Source organism: Perognathus longimembris, chromosome 1 (genome assembly GCF_023159225.1).
Source record: "Perognathus longimembris pacificus isolate PPM17 chromosome 1, ASM2315922v1, whole genome shotgun sequence".
Classification (NCBI taxonomy): Eukaryota; Metazoa; Chordata; class Mammalia; order Rodentia; family Heteromyidae; genus Perognathus; species Perognathus longimembris.
The window spans coordinates 107,531,891-107,552,769 of record NC_063161.1 but is presented as its reverse complement, the minus strand read 5'-3'; the positions used below and the strand labels follow the sequence as shown (position 1 = coordinate 107,552,769).

The 20,879-nt window shown below is 40.6% G+C and overlaps 1 protein-coding gene across 3 annotated transcripts in view; it reads left to right on the top strand.

Moving 5' to 3' along the window:
* Positions 1-20,879, top strand: part of Fam120a (family with sequence similarity 120A) — a 96,267-nt gene that overhangs the window by 46,321 nt on the left and 29,067 nt on the right. For all 3 annotated transcript variants that reach the window (XM_048341751.1, XM_048341832.1, XM_048341916.1), the window contains exons 8-10: positions 8,845-8,932; positions 10,777-11,004; positions 13,423-13,597. In XM_048341751.1, coding sequence (XP_048197708.1) covers positions 8,845-8,932; positions 10,777-11,004; positions 13,423-13,597 — 491 coding nt within the window. The remainder of the gene's footprint in view (positions 1-8,844; positions 8,933-10,776; positions 11,005-13,422; positions 13,598-20,879) is intronic.

The window sequence follows — 20,879 nt, the reverse complement described above, 5'->3', positions numbered from 1 at the left end:
ATGGTACAATATCATTCTAATGGATGAGTAGAATTCCATTGTATATTTATGCCACATTTTCTTCTGAGGGGGCACCTCAGAAGAGAGGGAAAAACGGAGTGAGGGAAGGGGTAATGTTGTTCAAAAGAAATGTACTCTTTTTCCGACTTGGGTAACTGTAACTTCCTCTGTACATTTCACAATAATAAGAAATACATTTTTTAAAAAGATATGATTCCATATCTTGGCTATAGTAAACTATGCTGCAATGAACATAGTGCTGATAGCTTTAGTGTGGCCTTATTTGTGTTCTGTTGGATAAATGCTTAGGAGTAGAATTGCTGGGTCATAGAGAAGCTCTATGTTTAGTCTTTTAAGGAACCTCCATACTGCTTTCTGGAGTGGTTGAACAAGTTTACATTCCCACCAACAGTGTAGTAGAGTTCCCTTTTGGCCACATTCCCACCAGTATTTGTTGTTAATTTCCTTGATAATGGCCTTTCTAAGGGTGGTAAGGTAGAATCTCAATGTTGTTTTGATTTGCATTTCTTTTATGGCCAGAGAGATACTGAACATTTCTTCATGTCAAGGAAATCTTAAATATACACTTCTCCCTTCTATAAACTATCCTGTTCCCCCAAAAGGGGAATTATGTTTCCTTTTTTCCTCTTACTTTGAATTCCATTTTAGGAGTGATAAGCAAGGTTGGTTAATACTGTATTATTTGTAGCATGGCTGGTAGACATTATGTCTGTTTCTGATCTCTGGCATAAGAAATTTGAGAGACCGTTTCCAGCCTTAACATAGGTTCCTGCTGGTTTGTCCCCTTGAAATCCTCTCTGCCCTTGGAGTGTTCACCTTCAAAATGGGGAGCAGATGTCTGCTGACCTAGCACTGTGTTTGCTTCAAAGTTTGCTGCTACCCAGGGACTTAGGGCTGTCTGTAGCAGAAGAATAAGTGTTAACTTGTTATATATGCAATCCTAAAACCATAAAATAAAGGTAATAAATGTAAGTTAGTATTTGTATATTTTAAATTAACTAGGCCAGTTCTGATGGCTTAGTTGGGAGGGGGAGATCAGGAGGATCACTGTTTTAGATCAGCTTGGGCAAAAAGTTGGTGAGACTCTCAGCTTATAGCTGAGCATGGTAGCCTGTGTCTGGAAAATCATGGTAAAGGAGTTCACAAGAACCCATGTCAACAAAAATAAATTGTTAGGTTAAGTAGTATGTGCCTGTCATCTAAACTATGACAGGAAACTTAATAGGAGAATCTTCATTCAAGTAGCCCAAAACATAATGGGCTGAAGTATGGTTCAAAGGCTCCAATGCCTGTCTAGAAAATGGTATGCCCTGAGTTCAAACCTCAGTTCCCTCAAAGTAATTTAACTATGAGGTGATAGTTTTAAGACCTTTTAACTATAATCTCTGAGTTGGGTTGCAGAAATTACATGGCGAATCTCAAGCACACAAAGTCTTAAGAACAATAAACAGATTGTTGGAAAGTCCCTTCTTGGACTTCCAGTGTAAATTCTGAGGCACTGCATTTTCTGTAAAAGATTCACAAGATCCACCCTTTTCAACAAGATTACAGTATCTGTATGTACAGTGCAGATTATTCTGCAGAAGAAATATTTATTCTAAGCCTGGCACCAGTGGCTTACACCTGTAATCCTAGCTACTCAGGAGGCTGAGATCTGAGGATCATGGTTGAAAGCCAGTATAAGCAGGAAAGTCTGTGAGACTCTTCTCTCCAATAAAACACTCAGACAAGGCCAGAAGTGGCACTGTGAATCAAGTGGTCAAGTGCTAGCCTTGAGCACAAAGAGGCACCAGGGACTGTGCCCAGGCTCTGAGTTCAAGCCCCAGGACCGGGGGGGGGGAGGGGCGGGGGGACGTGGGGGTAAAGAGAAATATTTATTCTAAACTTAACATTGATAGAAGGCAGAGAGGCAAAAAGACTGGAATAAGCTATATACTCTGAGAGCTATGCTAGTGACAAATGGGGAAACCAAGTATGGTCCCCTGCTTGGGAAGGGTGCTTGGTGACTCTGGATCTTGAGCCTGCCCTGCTCCTCAGGATGAACATTCAAGAAAGCTGCATGAGAGGTGTACATGAAGCAAGAAAAATTGTTGAGTGGTTCCCCTTCCCTCTGTATTCTGTTCTCACATACTCTAAAGTTCTGGGTGCCTTTTTTCTAGACCTTCTGGAACTCTCAAAGCTCTGATTATTGCAGTTTTACTGTTTTCTGGAGGTGTGTTTTGTTTCTGCAGTGGAGTGAACTGCTCAATGTCTAGTGCCTGGTCCTAGTATTGTGAAGTGCCTGCAGAAGGCTAGCTACACAGGCAGTCTTAAAGCAAAAGACTGGACTGGGTTGTGCAATTCAGTCTGCTTCTGCAATTATTGTATTCAGTAATTAATTATAGCAGAGATGTGAGGAAGTAAGGCAGAGGAGGTAAGCATATTTGTACCTGAAGACGTAGGGACAAACTTCCTTATAGCAAGTGCTGTGCTACAATTTATGCTTAGGTGTGTAGCAGGGACTAAGAAGAGGTGATGTTAATGGTTTCCAGTGAGAATCCTGGCCTGTTGAATGAATTGTGTATGACATGTATTATGTACAGCTCTATTTACTCTGTGCACACAGAATAGAGAATTGCTTTAGTAGTTTAAGAAGCTGAGCCTGGTGGCATTTGCCTGTAATCCCTGGTACTCAAGAGGCTGAGACAGCAGGATTGCTTGGACCCAGACATTTGAGGCCAGCACGAACAAGGTAATGAGACCTGTCTGTAACAACACAACTCAAATGGATAACAAGTCAGGACTTTACCTTTGGTGTTAACTAAATTAGGACCCCCAGATCTATTCTGTGCTTTGAGAACGGTCTTGCAGGAAAAGAAGTGATGCACTCATTTGGCCAGGACAGGCTTGAGCGCCCTCACACAGAGAAGATCAAAGGAATGCAACTTAAAACATAAAAAAGTAGCATTCAGCTGGGTGCTGATGGCTCATGTCTGTAGCTAGCTACTTTGGAGGCTGAGATCTGAGAATAAAGCAAGCATATCCAAGAGAATCTTTAATTAACCAGCAAAAAGTTGGAAGTTGAGTAGTGGCTTAGGTGTTAGAGTGCCAGCTGTTAGCAAATGAGCCAAGCACAAGGCCTTCTTGAGTTCAAGCCCCAGGATTGGTGAATGTACATGATACCTGTCTAAAAGCCCATAACATTGTCAAACATTTTAAACTGTAGAGCGGGCATTGGATGAAGAGTGTGAGACAGGAGGGTGTGGGTTCTCCTAGCAGGCATTTCTCCTATGCACCTTTCATAGATATGGGCTTTGTACCTACAGGAAGGTGAAGGTAATGGGTTGTGCACTACAGTGACATAAGAATATCCTTATGCTGTCATCAGGGGCCATCTGAAACAGAACTTAACCTGCAATGCAGGGACTGACATCCTGATGAATAACAGATACCCCACAAGGCCAAATAGGATGTGGAATGTTCCCAGGTTGTGGTTGGGGTGGGCAAGGAAGCCAATACTGCTAAGAACTGATTAACAGCCTGCACTGGTGAGGCCCTGTTGCTATATCATTTTCCTCTACATTTATTTTAGTGCCTTGTGAAGGATTTCTGTTTATCCATTTGGGAGAGTTAGATGTAAATCTTGCAGTTAGGTAAGAGCTTCTTTACAGTATGGGCAGCTGTTCTGCACAGATACAGCTGCTGGAGGTGATTTTCCTGCAAAGATAGAGCCACAGAGGCAGGCCTGTGGGAAGTCCAGAGTTGAGTTTAATCAGAAACTTCTGTAGAGAGGCACACTGTGCTCTAGAATGTTTGTGTCCTGTGAAGAAAAATAGGCCAATGTGTTGGGTAGTAATGGATCAGACATTTATCTAGGTCTATAACAGCATAACAGTAAAATAAGAAAGAAATGTGTTTATTTCTAAGCTGTATTTTCTCCTGTTTCCTTTGTCACCAAAATATCAGAACACGCTTGTTTAAAAAAAAAAATCAGCTGGATAGGCTGGCAATGTGGCTTAGTGGTAGAGTGCTTGCCTAGCAGGCACGAAGCCCTGGGTTTGATTCCTCACTACCACAGCAATGTGTGAGAATTCCACCAAAAAGAAAAAAATCAGCTTGCATTCTTGTTTTTCTTCTGCCAGACTTTTGTTATTTTGTTTTGTTGACTTGTAATTTGGAGGATTAAATTACACTTGAACAGTTGTTAGAGTTGTTTTGTTATATATTCTTTTTGTGTGTGTATGGCGTGCGCGCGCCAGTCCTGGGGCTTAAACTCTCAGGGTTGAGAAGTTGCTGGGGGTGGGGTTGTCCCTAAGCTCAAGGCTCGAGCTCTACTACTTGAGCCATAGCTCTACTTCTGGCTTTTTGGTGATTACTTGGAGATATGAATCTTATAAACTTTCCTGCCTAGGCTGGCTTCAAACCATAATTCTCAGCTTCCTGAGTTGTTAGGATTACAGGCGTGAGCAACTGGCACTAGGATGTATATATTATTTTCATAAAGTCCCTTAGGTTTCTAGAATTTGAATAAAAACAAGTTGCTAACATGGAATTTATTAAAGAGTCACTTACTTTCCTGTTCAGGCTGGCTTTGAACTGCGATGCTGAGATCTCAGCCTCCTGAGTAGGATTACAGGCGTGCCTGGCTAATGTGGATATTTTTAATTGTTCATTTTACATCCTTTTCTAATTAGCATCTGATACAAAGGTATATAGAATCCAAGCTTTGGAAAATTTTAGAGACTCCCCCATGATTATGCCTCTAGATAGATACTATATTCAAAAGAGTAGTAAAGGCACAACCTCCAAATATGCAGGAAGGTCTATGCCCCTCAATAAACAGTCCTTGCCTGTTTGGTTTTTTTTTAAAGATTGGTGAATATTTTAACACTTTATTTTGTTTTGTATATACTAAAATGTATTTTTATGAGTATTAAGGACACCATTTTTTCTTCCTTTTATACTTAATGCACTTAAATTTATATGTGTACTTATTTGTGCTTGTGAGTATAAATATGTATTTCTACTTAGTACATATCTGTAGGGACTTAATATTGCTTTCATGTTTTTGCATAAAAGTCCTATTTGGAGAGAACACTAACTTTTGAATTTTGTGACTTTATATGTATAGATTTTTTTTTTTTTTTGCACATTAACCCATGTCTCTCCACTTAGAAATGCAATAGGACATGTCAGTTTGTATTGCTGGTTTTAATCTATAAACATAGCAGTATTTCTTTCATAGTTTTCTGCAGCCTATACTTCCCTCCCCACCCTAATGCCAATGACACAGGGGCTCTTGAAAGACTGCATCTAAACCTTGGAAGATGAGCCTGGGAAGGCAATTTGCTATCAGCATCCCGGGGGCTGGCGGACCTCTGTGTGGGTGCCTCTATGACCCAGCTGATATCAAGAGCCTCAGCCCAAAGATGTGGGCTGATGCTTCCTACTGATGTGGTTGTATGACTGCCTGCGCACCATACTCCATCCAGTACTATCCCATATGATGAGAAGTCTGCAGAGTTGCATATGCAATAAATGGCAGCTATTACTATGACTCAAAAATTAAGTCTTAAAGCACTATAAAATTAAAACGAATTTAATTTTTAATGTAAAATAGCTAAATAGTTTTGTTTGACTCCTTTTGACCTGGAATCTTAAGAAATACGTGCTTGACACATGTATGTCTTTTTAAAGGTCTCTTGTATGGTTTTTTGGGGGGGGGGCAGGGTCAGCGGTGGAGTGTTATTTTCTGTTTTGAAGTCACCTCAGAACCTTGCAGTTGATTCACCAAGAAAATTTCATGTTCCCCTGCTCTGGGATCTAGGGAACAGTCAGTCTAGGAGCTGAAGGAATGATTGACTTATATGCTGTTGTAGGCTTGTTCAAATTCTTTGCTTTTTCACCAGACAAGTATCTATTTCACATTCATATCTTGATTTGGGGTGGGGTGGGGTGGTACTGGAGTTTAACTCAGGGCCTTTTACTTGGTGGGCAAGTAGCCATATCTCTCATTGGTTATTTTTGGGGATAGTTTCACTTCCTGCCTATGCACATACCTGGACCATGACCCACCCTAATGCAGGCTTCTCATTATGGCTGGAATCACATGCACAACACTGGGTTGAGAATGTGTCTTGAGAACCTTTTCAAGCTTCAGCCCTTTTCTTTTCAAGCTTCCAAGTATCTAGGTTTGTAGATGTGAGCTACTTGCTCTTGACTATATTTTTTTGCCAGTCCTGGGGCTTGAACTCAGGGCCTGAGCACTCTCCCTGGCTTTTTTGCTCAAGGCTAGCACTCTACCACTTGAGCCACAGCACCACTTCTGGCTTTTTCTATGTATGTGGTGCTGAGGAATCAAACCCAGGGCTTTCAAGTACTCTAACGCTAGGCCACAGTCCTAGCCCAGTCTTGACTACATTTTGATCTTTTTTTTTTTTTGGTACCAGTCTTGGGGCTTGAACTCAGGGTGCAATCTCTGAGCTTCTTTTGCTCAAAGCTAGTGCTCTACCCACTTGAGCCCCAGTTCCACTTCTAGTTTTTTGGTGGTTAATTTGAGGTAAGAGCTTCATTTGAACTGTAATCCTCAGATCTCGGCATCCTGAGAAGCAGGATTATAGTTGTGAGACATTGGTGCCCAGCATATTTTGATCTTTTTAAACACCTGGTGGTTCTAATATTTTCTCATGGAAACAATGTTTAATTTCATGTGTTTAGAAAAATTAATTTTAATCTGTGCCATTAGTGAGAGGGTCTGTGCCTTCTCTAAATATCAATTGATGTAATTAGACACTTGGTAGCTGTTTTGGAACTATCTTATACTCCTGGGCAAGGTAGCAACTTAGATCTGACAGGACAAACACTCCTAAAAACAGTGGGTAGTTGTGAAAGCCTGTGAGAGAAGTGTGAGCCTTGTCTTGTTGCTGCATGGGAAAGCATTTTCTCTTTCTACTCTGTAATAGCTCCTATTTGTCATGCTTTTGTAGGAAGGTGGCACCTACTCAGGGTGGGCCTGCTGGAGAGCCCTGAGCACTTGCCAAATGAAGCCATGTTCTGCTGCCACTGCACCTTGGTCCCATGCCTTCCTGACATTTATGGACCTAGAGCTAGCTTCTTGTTTCTGTGCTCAGCCCTGTTGAGTTAAGGAGCTGCTAGCAGTGAAAAATCTATACGTACTTGTTGAGTCAGCTTTGGTTAGGTTGTATCTGACTTTACATGTACACAAATTTAATGACTTATTTCTTCCACATTGGTTTTATTTTCCTTTGTTCTTTCCTGTTGACAGAACCTGCTTTTAGTTCATATGATCTCCTTTTCTGCTCATTGAAGTCACATGCTACTGTATTAGAGGGATGCACACCAAGACATCCCCTCTCTGCACTACCACCCAGCTGTCTAGAAATGTGGGAGAGGAAATGGTTCAGGGGCTGGAAATTATTGCTGCCTGTAGACAGCATATAGATATGATGGGCTGCCATATATGAAAATAGATGAGCTTCCCTTGTGAAGTGATGCCTTAAATAACATGCAAAGCCTGACTCAATGAGCTGGACTCCCTAGCTATAACTGGCTTGATGAAGTCAGATACAAAGTTGTTCTTTTCTGTTGTATACTTGCTACATTCTTGCAAGTGTCCAGCTTCATCTACAGCAGGCTTCCTATGCCAGTATATAGCCAGTGTTAAATGAGTTCGTGGTCCAGCTCCATTTATTTATTTATTTATTTATTTATTTATTTATTTATTTATTTATTTATTTAATGAGTGGTTCCTTCTCTTTAAACCTGATTTTTATTATCAGAGATTTAGGCTAGGTGCTGGTGACTGACCTCTGTAATCATAGCTAGTCACAAGATAGATCCACAGCAAAAGACTGGATGGGAGCTATGGTAGCAAGTAGAAGAGGTGCTCTAGCAGGTGCTGCTAAGCAAATAAGCTGAACAAGGTTGGCGCTCTCCCTCTTGAGCTACAATCTCTAAGTTAGCTTTTTTTTTTTTTTTTACTAATTATTTTGGAGATGGAGTCTGGTAGACTTACCTTCCTAGGATGGCTTCAAATGGTGATTTTGCTGATGTCATCATGCTCAGTTGCTCACATTATAGGAGTGAGTACTAGTACCTGGCTGAAATGTGATTCTTTGTCATCTCATGACCATTGAAAGCTCATTTGCGGCAAACCCTACCATTTTCCTCTCAGCATCTCTGTCCTTCTGAGAATATCTTTGAACTGCTTGATAATTCCTAATTCAGTACTCCTAGCTTAGTGCTTTTGGGGAGAGAGTTACTGGTGTCTGAACTTAGGCCTTCTCATTTTCTGGGCTGGTACTGTATCACTTGAGACAGTCTTGAACTCAGGGCCTGGGAGCTGTCCCTGAGCCTTTTTGCCCAAGGCTAACACTCTACCACTTGAGCCATAGTGCCACTTCTGGCCTTTCCTGTTTATGTGGTATTGAAGAACCCAGGGCTTCATGCATGCTAGGCAAGCACCCTACCACTGAGCTGCATTCCCAGCCTTCCCCCCCCCCCCCTGTCTTATTTCTTAGAAACTTTTTGATTAGGCTGGCCTTAAACCACAGTGCTCCTGATCTCTGCTTGCCTAGTAGCTAGGATTATAAGTGTGAATCATTGCAGCTGGCCTTCAGTACAGTCTTTTCCTTAGTAAGTGGTTATCAAGCAGCCAGCCCCTTTGAAGAAGAAATATTCCTGTAATAGAATTATTTCTGGAGATACATTCTTACGTATAACATGATTAATAAAACACAGAATGCATTATTGTTGTTACTATTATGAGTTTGCAGAATATTTTAAGTCCTTCTTTTCATTTGATCTTATTTATTTCATGTTCAGCCACATCACTGGGAACAAGATTGGCTGGGAGAAGACCGGAAGCCACACAGAACAGCAGGCACGAGGAGACCCAGGAGACCAAGTGAAGGTACAGAGCTTGTACTGTCTATTCTTTTGTTTGAGTATGTTTATTAGTAATAATATTAAAGACAAACCCTTCTTCTCAAGCATGCCATAAGTCACATACCACATTTCCAAAGGGGAAGGAGAAGGGAGGAGGAGTTCAGAGCTACCAGAGCCTTCCATAGTGAAGTAGGAATGTCCAGGCACCTCCCTGTCCTCTAAAACAATGTGATTGAGCCTTCCTACATGCCTTTCTTAGGGGCTTTTGTGAGGATTAACTGAGAAAGTGTGCCTAGAATGTGTTTGTTAAAAATGGAAATAAACTAAAATCCATTTTTCCTTCCTACCTACTTCTACCTGCCCATAGTGATCTTTATAGATATTTGAATTACAAAGCCATATCAACACCTGTGGTCCCTGATTATATACAGAGTTGTGAGAATTGTCAGTAATTCTTTTAAAACTCTTCAATTTTCTTGTCCTGCAAATAGACAACAGAAATACTATGTGAATAGCTATTTTTTAAGTTATCACTATTAAGTAGTTTGAATAACTATTTTCAAAGATCTTTTGCTTTGGAAGGCAAGCACTTTGACCTATTTTATATAGAGAATATGAGTTATCCATGGGTTATAGTCCCTAAGACCATTTTGGCACTCGTAAATTGAAGGTTAAAATTAAGCACTTAATTACATATAATTGTAATAAAGACATTGTGTTCAAAAACAGAAACCTGTACATATTTTTAGAGTAACAGTACAAAAAGAAAAAACAATAAGCAGTTCTCATTTTCAGTGTTTATTATGATCGAGAAAAACAGAGCTGAGTGCTGGTGGCTCACATCTGTAATCTAGGCAGAGAATCTGAGGAGGCAGAGATCTGAGGATCCCTGTTCAAAATTAGCCCAGGCAGGAAAGTCCATGAGACTCTTATCTCCAATTAACCATCAGAAAACCGGAAATGGAGCTGTGGCTCCAAAGTGGTAGAGCTCAGGGACAGCCCCCAGGCCCTGTGTTAGTTTGTTGTACAAATAATAATTGCTCTTGGGCAGTTAGTCACATATTTCAAAGTATGTCAGAGTATCTCACTTCTTCCTCTCTTAGCCTGGCATTAATCCAGCACTGAGTTTTAAACAGCTGGGGCTCAGAGGCTCTTCTGTTCTGTATATCCATACCCTGTTTTGGTGGGTTATTGTTACAGAATAGCTATCTCCCATCTTTTTTTTGGTGGTGCTCATGGATCAGAGTCGTTGATTTTGATGGCATTAGCCTGGAATCACAGAGAGGAATTAGAGTGTTTTATCGTGGCAATTTTTAAAAATTTTTTCCTGTGCATAATTAGTTTTATATGGCAATGGAGAGCAAGATTTGAATCAGTCCTGTATATGTCTTGTGACATACTAGTGGTAAAACTACATAGCCCTTCTCAGAGCTAGCAGACTACATAGTGGTGGTCAAAGAGAGCCAAGCAGGATGGTAAGGCAAGCGTAGAGAGCTGAAGGCCCAAGGGAGGCACCCAATGGCTGTAAGGAGCTGAAGTTGCTTCCTAAGATGAACCTTCTTGTCAGGTTCCCCACTCAAGCACTGAAGCACAAAGAGAAACACAAAGAAGCTGGGAGCACAAGGCTGTCTTGTGTAGCATAGATGATGTCAATGAGGTTTCTATGTGTTTCTTGGTCTAAGAAGGAATCGCATCAGTGTTTTGTGGTTGCCTTCCTTATCTTTAGATGGACACTACAGCTGGTCTCTTCAAACAGGTGTTACCTCTGTACCTTCTGTGGCTAGCAAATAGTGGGCAAGTACCTAACACTTGAGATTGTGGAAACTTGACGCTAACTCACTCTTCCCCCTACTACCCTCTGCTTTGTAGGCAGAAGGCTCATCCACTGCCTCTTCGGGAAGTCAGTTAGCTGAAGGCAAAGGAAGCCAGATGGGCACTGTCCAGCCAATCCCATGCCTTCTGTCAATGCCTACCAGGAACCACATGGACATCACTACACCTCCCCTTCCCCCAGTTGCACCTGAGGTGTTGAGAGTGGCTGAACACAGGCACAAGAAGGGGCTGATGTACCCCTACATCTTCCACGTTCTGACGAAGGTAGTATCCAGGCTCCTGGAGTGGCTTCTGTTACTTGACTGGTGGTCTGTCCTTTTTTTTTTTTTTTTTTTCCCCATTTGGGAACCATTTTCCATCCTACTAAAGTCTGAATCAGATTTTAGTTTCCCTTTCCTAATTAAACTAAAAGAGAAAAAGTATACTTGTAAGTACAACTAAAAACCAGTGAGAAGTCTCACTTAGCCTTTTAAATTAATGTAAAATAGTTTTGAAATGTCTAATGAAATAATAACACTACATTATTTTTATTATGACTTGTAACTATTTCCTTTTTTCAACTTCAGAATTTCTTATACCATATTTGTGCTGAAATGTCAGGCTTAATTCTGATGTCATACTGATTTCTTATTATTTGTTCTTAGAAAAAAGTGCACTTCATGCATTTTGACTTGATTTATCTTTCTGGATGCAATTTTAATAGTTCTAAGAAAAATATGGAATATAGGATCTAAACATGTGAAGAGTCAGAAAGTACAATTATTATTTTACTCAGTGTCATAACTTCACTTTTTTAATGTCTTACCAAATGTTAGATATATAGAGTGTGGCGTTGTTTTGAATCTTATGTCTCAGATGCATCTGTGTATTTAAATTTCTTTAATAATTTGTAGTCTTTATGTTGGCACCAGTTACTTCAGTGACAGATTCATACAGAATTGGTTTATTGCTATCTTGTAGTATTAACATGTTTTACTCAACACCTATACCACAGCCTTTTTCTTGCTATTTTATGCAATATATCTGTGGTTTATAAAATGGAGTTAGTAACTTCATAAGACTCCTATTCCACAGTGTTTGTGAGCTGGACTGTTGATTGTTTAATCCATCATTGCTTATTTTTATGAACTAAAGGATAAAAAGAATATTTTGCCAATACTATTTTATTCCGTTTTTTAAATTTATATATTGGTTGTAACTTTCTCCAAATCTTGTCTTATTGTTTAATATGGGCATACATGAATAGTATCACATTTCAGATGTTAATTGTAAGGTAAATATCATATGGGAGGGGAATATATTATAAAGAATGAAAGTTATTGTTACGGAAAAAAGAGTTTGCTAAGTTTCAGAGCCCAAAACTTTGGGAAGACATCTTTCAGAATAACATGTATAAAGATGGCACCCATTCCCATGGGCCTGTTTAAAATCTAAAGTGTCTGGAACCCCCTACTGCATCCATACTGCCACTACTGGTGCTTCAACAGTAGTCAGCTAGATCTGCGTGAGGGGTATAGGCGATACCAATATTCTTCCTCAATTCTCACCAATTCCAAGGGCAAATGTTCACAAAATAACTGTGTTTGAGGAAATTAAACTTAACTGTCTTTTTCAGATTTTCAAATGCTACTTAGACCTTTTCAGTACTTTAGGGAAAAGTTTAGATGACAGCTATTTTCAGTGAAATAGTAGCTTTCATGGTAATGTAGAGAATTATCAAAGCATTATAATATTAGGAGAAATAACCCTAGATGAGAGTAAATCAGGATGAAAGTACTTAGGATAAAGGGAATGACAGTTTTGAAACTAAATTCATATGAAAATGTTACAGAAAATTAAGAGAATTTATCAAAAAAATTAACAGACATTGAGGATCATACATGTATCTTTGTTATTATGAATATATGTAAATAAAATTTCTTGCAAAATATGTTGAGATGTATTTTGATGCCGTAAAATATCCAAGATGGGACCACAGAAATTTGGTGACCTTGGCTGTGGAAAGCCACAGCCAGTCAGTTGTTTGTCTTTTGGTAGCATTTTCTTGAGCCATATAAAGCTCTTGCCACATCAGCCTGAAACACTAGCAAAGTGGGGTGTTTTTGTCTTGTTTTTTAGCAGCCTCACTCAATGAGATTTTTATTGAGCACCTGCTGCTATGTGGCAGAAGCCTAATAAGTGTTTAGAACAGAATTCTCTTGGGTAGATCATTTTCCATGTGTACTACTTTGTTTCGAAAGAGCTTAGTAAAGAAAATGTCACCATTTTATTTGAGCAACACTTCATTCCTTGAATTGCATATGAGTCACTAAAAGTGATAAATTTTATAAGATATGACCACTTAGATTATAATAAAAGTTGTAGGTTTTCGATGTTTTCTATTCTCTTTGTTGTCTGGTGTTATCTGTCTAGATTGTTTCAATGACTTTGGGTCATTTTTGTGGCTTTCTTTTGTTCTTGGTTTTGGATTAAAAATAAAGTAATATAGGTTTTGAGTCTTTGAGCATTAAGTTGGGACCACTGCCAAACACCTCTCATAAACATCTCAGTGTATGCAGATTGTTAAGCCATTGGTTTGAAATAGAATGTCATTAATGGAGATAATACAGTATGTTTCTGTGAGTTTGATGTAAATTCATCATGAAAAATGTGCAATATTATTCTGCTTTCTTCCATGCAAAGGGTGAAATCAAAATTGCTGTTTCTATTGAAGATGAAGCCAACAAAGACCTGCCTCCGGCCGCCCTGCTCTATAGGCCAGTTCGTCAGTATGTTTACGGAGTCCTGTTTAGTTTGGCAGAAAGCAGAAAGAAAACTGAGAGACTTGCTTTTAGAAAGAACAGACTTCCACCAGAATGTATGTACTGTAACAATCCGTTGTTTGTTTTCCTCGGTACCTCGTAATCTCTTATGCATTTTCTAAAGCCTTAGAAGAATCATGACTGAGTTGCCCCAGGAGCTTCCATGGCTCTTGGCTCCATGGTCCATCCTTGGGGCAGTAGACCAGGGTAGAGCCCTCAGAACAGGAGGAGAATCCAGACTTTTCTTCCTCAGTAACATTCCAGTAACTGTGTCTATTCAGTAAAATAATAAAACAGTAGATTTATTGTTTAAACTGAATCTTGATCTGGAAGCAGTCTGGAATGATTGTCACTCTGTAATTACCCCCATCTTAGCACTCTGGACACGTGTGTCTGTACTCTAGTGTTTGTAAAGTGCAGGTCTTTCCCTCCCAATAGTCTAGCATTCTGAAGAGTAGGTTCTACAGGGCTCTGCTGCCATAGTGGAGGTCATGGGACAAATGGGTCATCATAGGACTTGCCCTGTTTTTCCTGAGTCCTCAGACACAGTGTGAACTTCCAGCTCATCAATTGGGGGGTGGATGAGAAGTCTAAAAAGTACTGTTTCGAATGCAGATCATAGTTGAGCTCCAAGGGTTTTTCTTCATCTTCTAGTGAGCCTCTGTCATATTTCAGAGAAACAGTGCCTTTTTATTCTTTATAATTTTATCTCCTAGGAGAAGGATTTCAAAAAAGTTACTCTAATTATTAGGAATTACAAGGAAAAAACTCTCAAGTCATATAGTCTAAAATAAGGATATTATGAATTATGGGAACTACAAATGCTAGATCATTCTTTAAGCAAGGGCACTGAGTTACAGATGTTCTGCTGTGGCACATTCAGGTCTCGTAGAGCTCATTGTCAGTCCTGACTGTGGTTCTGAGCTAAGTTCCAAAGATGCTTAAATTTTCTGTTTGCATTGCCAAATTTGTGATCAGTGAGGCTTTAAAACAAACACCTTTCTCACTGCTACTTCCCTGGCAATAGCTAAGCTGCCAGCTACTGCTGAATTGCTTATGCGACTGTAGTTGACAGGGGTAAGGGTCTTTGATGGCTAGGAGCACACATCCTTCCCAAAGGAATAGTGCATTCTTCCTGTACACATTCTCATTCTTTCCTTACATTGTTTGATTCATTAGCTTGTGAAGGAATGGCTTGCCTTTCTCTGCCCAGCAGTTCTTTAGCCTACCTGGAGCTGAGAGTTAAAAATGCCAGTGCCTCAGTGATGGGGCTGTTCAGTCTTCATCTTCTGCTTCAGAGCACTAGGCTGGCTTTGCAGGAGGTGTCCTTTTATTTATTTGCAACTGTTTGAAAAACAGTTACCTTTGCATAGCAAACTCTTCAAGGAATTTCCAATGATTAGTTGTACTATGTCATTCACTCATGGGATGTTTTGTATCATGGTGTACCAGAGATGATGTGAGAATATTCTTGTTCTCTCATGCCCTGCTGCAGGTGGGCTGGCTGATCTGTGCCTGGGTATGACAGTGCCTAGAAATAGGGACAAGCCATCTGAAGAACAATATATGTAGAGCACAAGAGTGGAATTACTGAGACTCTGGCAAAGACTTGGCCTTTGAACTACCTGCCAGTCTCTAACTATGTTCCAAGAGGCCAGCTTTGGCTGGGGTCAGAGGTCACAGAAATGAGTATGAAGGGAAGAAAGTCTGAGGTGACTCAGGCAGAGATACATGAAATCTCTGATGGGCATGTTGTTGATCTTAACATGAGATCTTAATAGAGCAAGACAGGAATATAGGACAGGCCATAAAGGGTGGAAGAGATAGTCTTCAAACATTTTCTCTTCAGACACAGCTGAGATAATGAGAATGCCATGTCTTCAGAAGGAGGATTTGTGTTTTCTTCCTCTCCCCTTCCTCCTCTCTTCAGTCTCCACACTATCCATCTTCTCCTCACTTTGCTTCTTCCTTTATAAGGATGGAAAATAAAACAGTTTGGCTATTGTGGTATTCTTTGAACAGGAGGAAAGAGATAAGATGCCAGAAGAGAATGGGCGGGGGAGGGGGGGGATGTGGGTATGGATTTGATGTCTAGAATTAGGTGGAGAAGATAGATGACCCAATATTGAGAGCCACCATTCTTGGTGAGGGCAAGAAGACCTAGAAGATACTCATTGGTTTTATTTGTGCAAGAGGATGGAGGCCCTGTCCAGTTGTCCACACATAAGAGTAAGGACTACCACTTGCCAAGTATAGTAAAGTAAGGTTTATTGAAGGTAGCCAGTGAATGAGAACACCACGCGGTATTCAGGCAGGAGAGAAAAGTTTATTCCTGACCTGCTAGCCTGCATGGCCAGAAGAAGGGCTGAACTACCACCTGGTCCATGCCTTATCTAGAGCAGGGGTGAAAGGTGTGGTCAGGTGGATGTGATCTCAGAGAAGCAGGAAGTAACTGTCTCCTGGTGTGTGTGCCAGTTACCTAGGTGATGCATGTACTGGGCGGAGACTTAAACAGGTATATTGGGGGTGGTGGTGAGGGAGGCAACATCTTCTCTTCATGGAGCCCTTCTGGGGGTGGACCTTACAGTTTGTACTTCTTGAATGGTAAATTAAAGTTCAGAAATTTTATAAAGTTGTCTATCACTATTGTATGTCACACTGTTAGATTACCAGGCAAAAATAAAAAGGAAGGACTGATATGATGGCGGTGCATGGCTCTGGTTGAATTGAAGGAGGATGTGAAGTTTAGTATGTTAGGAAATTAATAAATATTTCTGTGTAAGAGGGTGCGTAATTTCTGAGGATCTTTGGAGGTTCAATAAGTAAAGTGCTAAGTGAAATCACATCCTTCTCTGTTTAGGTGTTTTGTGCACTTCCTAGAGGTAAGGGTTTGATACTCGTGCTTAATGATATTGCCTATCTCCACATGGAATTGAAGCCTTCAAGTGGGAAAGAGTAAATTCAGGTGACCTTTGAGTAGACAGTTAATTAAACCTCTAAAATTTAAGTTTCTAGAGAAAGATTATTGTATAGCTACAAATAAAAATTACTTCTGACTGGAAACTGTGTAACTATGGACAGATCTGGCGTTTTTAAGTTAACATAATTTTATTGTTGTGAATAAGGTGTTGTATAGAGGGGTTACAATTCCATAGTCAGATGATTACAAATCTTCTTGGCCACAGTGTCACTCATTCCTCCCTTCATTCACCTCCAGTTTTCTCCTCTTGTCCCTGTTTACAAACTGCCTATTACATTTTTACCTAGTATGTACTGAATAGCATGATTTCATTTGTTTGTCCTTTCTGGGTGGGTAAGGTCTTACTAAGTTCATGAGTGGAAAACAAGTCTAAGGGCTTGTTCTTAAGGGCTGGGAAGAGTGGCAAGAGTGCTTGCCTCGTATACATGAAGCCCTGGGTTCGATTCCCCAGCACCACATGTATAGAAAATGGCCGGAAGCGGTGCTGTGGCTCAAGTGGTAGAGTGCTAGCCTTGAGCAAAAAGAAGCCAGGGACAGTGCTCAGGCCCCGAGTCCAAGGCCCAGGACTGGCAATAAATAAATAATGTTCTTAAGTCACTAATTCATCCCCACCCATGATCACCCTAATCCCCATCCCTATCTCCAAGTCTCCTCAGGGCTCTTCTTGTCCTGAGAATATCTGTTGAATGTTGAGCCAAATAACTTACTCACCACTTGCTCAAAACAAACCTTATATGTACAGCTAGTGTGATCTCTACTAATTCTTATTAACGGGTGTGCATAAAAAGGCCTCCCCTGTAAACTTGCTCCTTAGATTTCAGCTGACCAAATACTAACTCCACTCAAGTTATTTGTTAAGATTTCCCTACTTGAAATATCTGTTAATTAATTGCACATTTTAGTAGTGTTACAGAGAGTGCTGCCACTTCTGGGCTCCCAAAATGAGACAGGAAAGTAATCGTGCATGAAGGCCCTTGAATGAAGGAGGACTTGGTTAATGAGATGGAACAATAATTGAATTTCAGTCTTATTGACATCTGCAATTTAACCTATGGTCACTCCTGTATCACCTGTATGGTACATGACATCATTAGAACATGAAAAAAGAGCCAAAAGCTACAGAAAGTGTCCTGGGAAGGCAGCCTACAGGTAGAAGTCAGTCTCTTAAGCCACATCTTCTGACTTGAGGTTTTGATCTGTGGAAATGGAGAAGCTATGGGGAGTTCCCTAGACACACAGGTGGTTTTGTGCATCTATTTCCCTGCCGTCCTTCCTTTCTGAGAGAGAGCCTTTGCAGTTCCAGGGGCTTTTCCTCTTTTAGGTGCCTCTTAGCCATCTGGTTCTTTTCAAGGGCAAGTGCTGTATTGATGTGGGACAAGAGAGCAAGGCCTAACTTTTAAAAGGATGTAGTGTCAGGAGGAGCCTCAGCTACAAGTAAGGGGGCAAACTGCCTTCTGTACAGCTTACTAAGTTGTAAAGCTTAATAGATATCTTTGGTTTGTTTCCAGTACTGGCGTATTTGGTCATTTGAGCTACTTCTCAAATCCCTTATTTTATTTTAATTTTTTACCTTCAGATAGTTGTAAAAAGATTACAATTTAATGTCTCTTTATGTTAAGAATGGTATATCTTGATCAGAGTCACTCTTTCCATCACTCCCCCTACCTATCTTTTTGCCCACAAGTCACAAGTTTCCCACTTCGATTTCACATATATATTCATTAGGTATTATGACAGTTATTTGCCTACCATTCCCCTTTATTCCCCTGTCCATCCAATTACTCCCTACCACTTGAACCAGGCCTCCAATTAAAACATGTTTTCAGTTTCCTATTTGTTTCTTTGGTTATGATGCACTAGAGCTTGAACTCTGTCTCCTGCTTTTAGTTGGCCTTGTTGTTGATGTTTGCTTTGCTTTTGCTCTGCCACTTGAGTTACAACTCCACTTTCGTGTGTCTCTTTCTCACCCCCAATATTTATAGATAAGAATATCTAAAAAGGATTTGTCTGCCCAGGTTGGCTCTGAACCTCAATTGTCAGATCTTAACCTCCTTAGTAGGTAGCCTCCTTAGTGAGCCACCAGCACCTGACTCCTGATTCTTTTTCAGGTAGTTTTGTTTTATATCCAGCTGTCCTGGGCTGTGAACTTCCTACTTAATCTTTCCCTTATGTGCCATTCCACCCAGCCGTTGTGCTTTTCCCCATGGATGGGGTGACAGGCACAGGCCACCATGCTTAATTAGATAGTCTTACAGTGGCTTTAAACTACACCTCCGAAGTAGCTAGAATTACAGGTTTGAGCCACCTGGCTTGATTAACTCTTTAAAATTAACATCATTCTTAAGCTGGATGTAGGAACACACACATTCAGGAATCTTTCACAGGAGGATTGCACACTTGAGGCCTGTACTATATAGCAGTGCCCTATCAGACCAAATCAAAATTTATCATCTTAATAAAATTAGCTATTGCTTTCTTGCTTTTTGTTTTCTAAAAGTAATCTTCTCCAGTAACTCAAAATTTACATAAAAAGTAGTATTATAAAACATAGGTGGGCTGGGAATATGGCCTAGTGGCAAGAGCGCTGGCCTTGTATACATGAAGCCCTGGGTTTGATTCCTCAGCACCACATATATAGAAAATGGCCAGAAGTGGCACTGTGGCTCAAGTGGCAGAGTGCTATCCTTGTGCAAAAAGAAGCCAGGGACGGTGCTCAGGCCCTGAGTCCAAGCCCCAGGACTGGCCAAAAATAAATAAATAAATAAAATTTCCCCAAAAAACCCTTTTAAACATAGGTGGAAGACTGAAGGCCTTATGATAATCTTAAACTACTTGCCTAGCATGCATAAGCAAGCTCTTGGTTTGGCCTCTAGCCACTAACCCTACCTTCCCTCTCCCAAAATAGAGATACTTGAGGTAAGTTTATGGAAATGGCAAGCAAATTTATAAACTAAGAGGGCTTCCCCTCCCTCCCTTCTTTCTTTGTGCCAGTCCTTAGGCTTAAACTCCAGGCCTGGGCACTATCCCTGAGCTTTTATGCTCAAGCTAACACTCTGACTAAACACTCTTGACTATTTGAGCCACACCTCTACTTCTGCCCCTTTTGTAGTTAATTGGAGATAAGTAAGAGTCTCACAGGCCGGGCACTGGTGACTCATACCTGTAATTCTAGCTACTCTGGAGGCTGAGACCTAAGGTTTGCTGTTGAAAGCCAGCCCAGGCAGAAAAATCCATGAATCTCCAGTTAGCCACCAGAAAACTGGAAGTGGCGTGGAATCTTAAAGTGATAGAGGGCTAGCCCTGAGCAAAAGATCTCAGGGACAGGGGGCAGGCCCCTATTTCAAGCCCTCTGAGCAACAACAGCAGCAAAAACATCAAAACCAACCAATCAACAACAAAGAATCTCATGGACTTTCCTGCCTGGGCTACTTTTGAACCACAGTCCTTTGTTTTCATTCTCTTAAGTAGGTAGGATTATGATTTGAAGGAAAGCCTAAAAGACTCTTTACCTACAATTAACCACCACAAAGAAACAAAAATTAAAAAAAAACAACAACAACAGTGCAACCAACCCAGAAGTAGAACTTTGGCTCAAATAGTAGAGTACTAGCCTGAGTGCGAAAAAGCTCTAGGACAGTACCCAGGAGTTCAAACCACACATATTTTCCTATATAGGCTGGTTATCCTTTACTTAAAATGTATGGGACTGAAAATGTTTTAACTGAAAATTCAAAATGTGACTCTGTGTGTGTGCGTGCGCACCTAGCATGCATGAAGCCCTGGGTTCAATTCCTTAGTACTACATAGCAGAAAAAGCCAGAGTGGTGCTGTGGCTCAAGTGGCAGAGTGCTAACCTTGAGCAAAAGAAGCTCATGGATAGAGCCCAGGCCCTGGCACGCCCCTCCCCCTCCCCCCCACCCCCCCCACCAAAGCATTAGAAATTTAGCTTCCAGAGCTGGGAATATGGTCTACTGGCAAGAGTGCTTGCCTCTTATACATGAAGTCCTAGCTTCAATTCCTCAGCCCACATATATAGAAAAGGCCAGAAGTGGCGCTGTGGCTCAAGTGGCATAGTGCTACCCTTGAGCAAAAAGAAGCCAGGGACAGTGCCCAGGCCCTGAGTTCAAGCCCCAGGACTGGCAAAAAAAAAATAATAATAATTTTTTTTTTTTAGTTTCCAATCACATAGGAAGCCAGTGTTAGAGAATTGTTTTTGCCAGGGTGAAAGTAAGCTTAGGATAGAATAGAGAGACTGAATTCATGCTTTTAGAAGTGAGTTTCTTCGTGAAACAGTGGCTTTTCCTATCAATAGAAAAGACAAGATAAATAGGCAATAGTGATACATAGATTTGTTCTAG